Source organism: Fonticula alba, assembly GCF_000388065.1.
Source record: "Fonticula alba strain ATCC 38817 unplaced genomic scaffold supercont2.14, whole genome shotgun sequence".
NCBI lineage: Eukaryota > Rotosphaerida > Fonticulaceae > Fonticula > Fonticula alba.
The window spans coordinates 56,631-62,160 of record NW_009242984.1 but is presented as its reverse complement, the minus strand read 5'-3'; the positions used below and the strand labels follow the sequence as shown (position 1 = coordinate 62,160).

The window sequence follows — 5,530 nt, the reverse complement described above, 5'->3', positions numbered from 1 at the left end:
AGGTGGACGGGGGGAGGGATCGATGGGGGGAAGGTGGGTACACAGCGAAGGACGGGCCAGAGGGGTCACCCAAAAAAGGCGGAGGCTCTCGCCGGGGCAGGATTGCGCATGCGCGCGACGTGCGCACACAAGGGATCCGTGTGAACCATCCTAGTGGTCGACCCAGGTCCGGCGGGAGGCGACGATCGGTGCTCACGTCCTCGCCCGTGCGCGCCCCCCGAGGGGGATCTCTGCCCCCGCCCCCGACGCATGCTCCTGTCCCAGGGGGAGGCTCCCTGGGGGCTCGGCCCCCCACCGCCGGCCGCAGGCATATCCCGCCGACACACACCCCCTCTGCCCGGCTCGGTGGGCCAATCTCGCGGGGAGAAGCACCCGGGCGACATCGACGGCCAAAGGAAAGGAAGGGCGCCGAGCGAGCGAGCAGGCACCGCCGCGCAGGGCGGCCGGCGGACACGGCCATCCCCGCGGGGGTGGACAAGGGCGGGGGGCGAGGGGGGGGGGGGGGCAATCCACGGAGGCACGCCGGCGGCCCGGCCGCTGGTCATGGTTTTTCCGCTGCGTGCGCGCGGGCCATGTCACGCGGTACCGGGCTACGCGCGATAGCCAGGCGCCCTCGATAGCCGGAGCTTCGTCGCCGGTGGAATGCTGTTTGGTGGTGGCCTCGGTTACGCTCGTCGGCCACAGACCGCCCGCCACCGGCGTCGGCTAACGGGGAAGCAAACGTCGACGGCGCCCAAAAGGGCTACGTGCATAATCCCGACGTCTGGTTTGAGGGCGTTTGCGGATGCACGCGTTCACCCGGCCCATGGCGAACACCCACACGAGGGGGTGAATTTCCATCAGGGGGAACGACTGGGTCCGGGCAACTGTTTGCGTCGAGAGACCCGAGGCGCGGGGGGCCACAGGCCGGCCGCCCGGGCGTGCGCGCGCGCGCGAAGCCACACACGCTCGCCGCCCCCCCCCCCCCCCCCCCCCCCCCCCCCCCCCCCCCCCCCCCCCCCCCCCCCCCCCCCCCCCCCCCCCCCCCCCCCGGCCCGCATGGCCTGCAAGGCCAGTGCCTCCTCGCCCGGCCCCGCCCCCCTCTGGCGACGCTCGCTTCCGGGGGGCGGGGGGGGGGACGAGGAGGAAGACTCTCGCGGCCCAGGGTTGGCTAGTGCCCAGGCCATTGACTTCCGCCGGACCGTGCGCGTCGGTGAGGTCCTCACCTCCTCGGCCAAGATCGTCTTTGCCGCGAAGCCACCCCCCCCCCCCCCCCCCCCCCCCCCCCCGGGAGCGAAGCAGCCTTTATTTATGCCTCGGGGGCAGACCCTCTCCTATGGGCGGCCGGCCCGGCGGGACCCGCACGAAGGCACGCCACGGCGTTCTCCCACGCCCTCCTCCCCGGGGCCAAGTCACGGAACAGCTGGGGCACGGCCGGCCGCCTCCGAGAGCGCATGCCCCCATTCCTTCGGGCTCGCCGGGCAGGCCCGGCCCCTCCCGGGCGGGGGGTGGGGGGGGGGGGGGCGCGCGCGCGGAGGACATGTCGTTACGGGCGTTACGCGCCGGCCGGGCCCAGGGTTTGGGGGAGAGCCCTGGGAGCGGACGCCAGGCCCCAGGCCCCTGCCCGCCATATCGCGGGACCTGCCAATGGAGGCCCGGGGTGTCTCACTCGGAGCCAGGCCGTTGGCGTCTAAGAGCGTGCGCACGCGCGCCGGCGCGCCTGTGTGCGTGTGCGTGTGTGGCCGCGAAAAAAAGGGCGGGGGGGGGAGGGCGGGGGGTGGCCCGTTGGCGAGTGGCCGGGCGGCCGAGCGAGCGACCGGCCACCGTGAGGGGCCGGCTCTGGGCCGCCGGCAGGGAGGACGGGCGCGCGGGGCGCGCCCACGGCACATCGCCGCCCCCGCCACACCCCCTGCAGCCCGAGGGCCGGGAGGGGCACATGAAGCGACACCGATGGAGACCTGGACGCATGCACGCGCGCGCAGCCACCACCATAGCGGACGTCTTTGCCGGGGGAGAGGATGCGCGGAGCTGGCGAGTATCGCGGCAGCTCGCGGGCGGAGGGTATATTGTTCGGAGGGAAGGCCGGCGGCGCGGCCCCCCCCCCAAGAGGGCAGGCCCGGAAGAGGAAGACAGGGGGCAGGCGAGGGTGGAGGAAGGAGGGAGAGGGGGGGGGGGGGACAAAAATACAGAAGAACACTCACACACCAGCCTCGGTCGAGCCAGACGGCTGCAGCGACTGGGAACTGGAGGTCGCCGCGGCCGGCAGGTACTTGCCGGGCGCTTGGTGGTGGTGGTGATGGTGGTGGTGCAGGTGCAGGTGCAGGTGTGCAGCCGAGAAGGCCTGGAAGGTGGCTCGGTTGCCGGCCGGGAGCTCGCGCAGGGCGGCGGCCGCCGATGCGTTGGGCCCGGCGGCCACCACGGCCGCCTTCGGCAGGCCGGGACTCCCGCGACCGGCTTCGGCCCCGGCGCGCAGGAGAACCGCCCGACGGAGGGCATCCTCGCCCGGGCCGCCGGCGCCCGGCGACAGCCCGGCCGGCGGCGAGAGCAGCCCCACGCGCGAGAAGGGCCGCGCATTTTCGTCGTTCTGCCCGCCGGCCAGGGCCCCGGCCTCGGCCGGGTACATGACCAGCGGCCCGCCGCGCATGGACCCCGGCCGCGACAGGAGCACCGGACTGGAGGACCCGCCGCCGCCGCCGCCGCCGCTCGGTCCGCCGCCGGTTGAGGAGTAGCCACCCCCGGCGGCCGACGAAGAGGCCGACGCCCCGCGCGAGCTCGGCCCCGAGGAAGGCCCCCCCTCGGTGGGCAGGTGGTGGAGGAAGGCGTGCAGCGGCGACCCGCTGCCGAGCATGGCCTGGCGCGGGGGCTGCTCCAGAGGCAGCGGCGTGAAGGGCCGCCGGATGCCGGATCCCGAGAGCGGCGGCGAGCCCGACGCCCCGGCGGACCCCGGGGCCAGCGGGCCGAGGGCCGTGCCCGGCGGCGACCGCGCCGCCGCCAGCGCCAACGCCATGCTGGAACCCGGGCGGAGGCTGGCCGTGGTCGGCCCGGGCGTGGCCGTGGTGGACGTCGGCGTCGGCGTCGCCGTCGTCGTCGCCGCCGCCGCCGCCGCCGCCGCCGAGCACAGGCGCAAACGCTTCGGCGCGGAGCCCAGCAGGAAAAGGCGCTCGGCCGGGCTGCCAGCGGGGATTCCCGTGACCTGGCCCGCCGGACCGGCCGGCGCTGGCGAGTCGAAGTTCAGCACCCGACGCACGTTGGGGAAGATGCGCGGCCCGGGGCCGGGGGAGAGCGGGTGCTCCGGCCCCGGGCCGTCGCCGGCGGCGGCGGCGGCGGCCCCGGCTCCCGGGGGGGCTCGGGGACTCCGCCCATCCGGCGAGTCCCGTGGCCCGGGGGTCCCGAGCAGGCTATCGGCCGCCAGCCGGCGCAGGGGCGATGGCGAGTACGGGTCGACCGCGGCCTGCAGGGCTCCATGCGCCGCGCGGCCATGCCGGGCCCCGCCGGGCACCATGACCGCCGGGGCCGCGTGCGGCAGGGGCCCGGGCTTGTGGGCCACCACGCGCGCGTGATGCACCGCCACGGCCGCCGGGGGGGCCTTGCCCGGCACGGGCGCCGAGGCGATCGCACTCGCGGCCGCCACCGGCCCCGGGGCCGGGGCCAGGGGCCCGGCCACCGCCGGGGCCACAGCCCCCGGCACGGTCTCCCGCACCAGGGATGTCAGCTGGTGCAGGGCCCGGGCCGCGGTGATCCGGTGGTCCGGGTTCAGCCACAGGCAGTCGCCCACCAGCCGCAGGAGGTCCCGGTCCAGGGCCAGCCGCGGGAAGCGAGCCTGAAGCTCGAAGGCCAGACAGGCATCCGGGGTACGGCCGTCATCCGGCCGGGCCGGCTGCCCGGCGGCAATGGCCGCCGCCGCCGCCGCCACCTCGCCGGCCAGGCCGCCCACGGGCCCGCCGCCGCGCGTGGCCTCCTCATGCCGCAGCCGGCACATGGTCCCCGGCCGGCGGACGACCGTCCAGCCGCTGGGCCAATTGGCCACGGTGCCGGGCCCGGGGGCCGCCGCATGCGAGCCCGTCCGGCCGGCGGCCTCGGCCGACACGAAGGCCACCCCGGCCCCGGCGGCCAGGTCCCCGGCCTCGGCCCAGTAGTTCGGCGAGCAGGTGGCCCCGCCGGCCAGCGGGCAGCCGAACATCTCCACAATCAGCTGCAGCTGGTGGAGCTCATGCCGGCCGGCCAGCAGCGGCACCCGGGTCAGCACCTCGTACAGCACGCAGCCGGTGGCCCAGATGTCGATGGCCGGGCCGTAATTCGGCGCCCGGAGCAGGAGCTCCGGCGACCGGTACCACCGGGTGGCGATGTAGTCGGTCAGCGGGCGCGGGGCCGTGCCCGGCGGCCGCCCGGGCCCGGTGGTCGTGGCCCCGGCCCCGGCGACCGGCTTGCCGGGCCCCGACTCGGCGATGGTCCGCGCCAGGCCGAAGTCCGCCAGCTTGACCACCACGCGTCCGTCCGGTCGCCGGTTCAGCAGGATGTTCTCCGGCTTGATGTCCCGGTGGTAGTACCCCCGCGAGTGGAGGTAGGCCACCCCGCGAAAGAGCTGTTGGCTGGTGGGACCGACACGGCAGGCGGCCCCAGGCCGGGCGACATGTTAGTATGCCTGGTCGGCGGCATGTGTCCATCCGGGGCGGCGGCGGCGGCGGCGGCGGCGGCGGGGGGGGGGGGGGGGCCCCGCGCGCGGGATGCCACTCGGCGCACCTGATGCTGCGGACCAGGTCCCGCGGGAGGGGCTCGCTGGCCGAGCCGACCGGGGCCCCATCCGGGCCCGGGCGCCGGTAGTCTCGGACATACTCCAGCAGCGAGCAGTCCATGTGCTCGAAGATGAAGAAGAGGGTCTCCCGTTGGTAGGTGATGCGCAGGAGGTGGACGATGTTCTGGCAGCCGGTGGCCGTGTCGTTGGAAGTGGGGGCCGGGGTGATGGCTCGCAGGACTTGGACCTCCTGCTGGGCCAGGCACTCGTCCCAGGATCGGAAGGCCTGCTTCACCTGCTTGATGGCCACCTGGGCGGTGATGGGAGGGGCGTGAGCGTGGTCAGTGCAACACGACGCTCTTCCGATCTGTGGCCGTGTCGTTGGAAGTGGGGGCCGGGGTGATGGCTCGCAGGACTTGGACCTCCTGCTGGGCCAGGCACTCGTCCCAGGATCGGAAGGCCTGCTTCACCTGCTTGATGGCCACCTGGGCGGTGATGGGAGGGGCGTGAGCGTGGTCAGTGCAAGTGGCCCGGGCCCGGGTGAGGCCGGTGGCGGCGAGTCGCAGGCAGGCGCCGGGGCACGGGCCCGGCAGGTGACAGACGCACGGTTTTGTTGGTGTTGCGGTCCTGCGCGGAGAAGACCACGCCATAGGTGCAGGCGCCGGGGCACGGGCCCGGCAGGTGACAGACGCACGGTTTTGTTGGTGTTGCGGTCCTGCGCGGAGAAGACCACGCCATAGGTCCCGCGGCCGATCTCGCCGAGGTTCCGGTAACGTTCCATCCTTCTGGCGAGAGGGCGGGGGCGGGGGCGGGGGGGGG

General features: G+C 75.4%; 1 protein-coding gene across 1 annotated transcript; it reads right to left on the bottom strand.

Annotated features, from left to right (window-relative positions):
• Positions 1 to 1,938: 1,938 nt before the first annotated feature.
• H696_05781 (CMGC/RCK protein kinase) lies at positions 1,939 to 5,511 on the bottom strand. Its single transcript, XM_009499580.1, has 3 exons — positions 5,406 to 5,511; positions 4,720 to 5,021; positions 1,939 to 4,568 (listed from the first exon to the last, which is right to left on the bottom strand). The coding sequence occupies exons 1-3, from the start codon at positions 5,490 to 5,492 to the stop codon at positions 2,177 to 2,179; spliced, it is 2,781 nt and encodes a 926-aa protein (XP_009497855.1). The 5' UTR covers positions 5,493 to 5,511; the 3' UTR covers positions 1,939 to 2,176.
• Positions 5,512 to 5,530: the final 19 nt, after the last annotated feature.

Coding starts and splice junctions, on each gene's coding strand:
- H696_05781 (XM_009499580.1), bottom strand. CDS start 5,492: ATGGAACGTTACCGGAACCTCGGCGAGATCGGCCGCGGGACCTATGGC. Junction 5,022..5,405: donor ACCGCAACACCAACAAAACC/GTGCGTCTGTCA, acceptor ATCACCGCCCAG/GTGGCCATCAAGCAGGTGAA. Junction 4,569..4,719: donor GACCTGGTCCGCAGCATCAG/GTGCGCCGAGTG, acceptor CGGTCCCACCAG/CCAACAGCTCTTTCGCGGGG.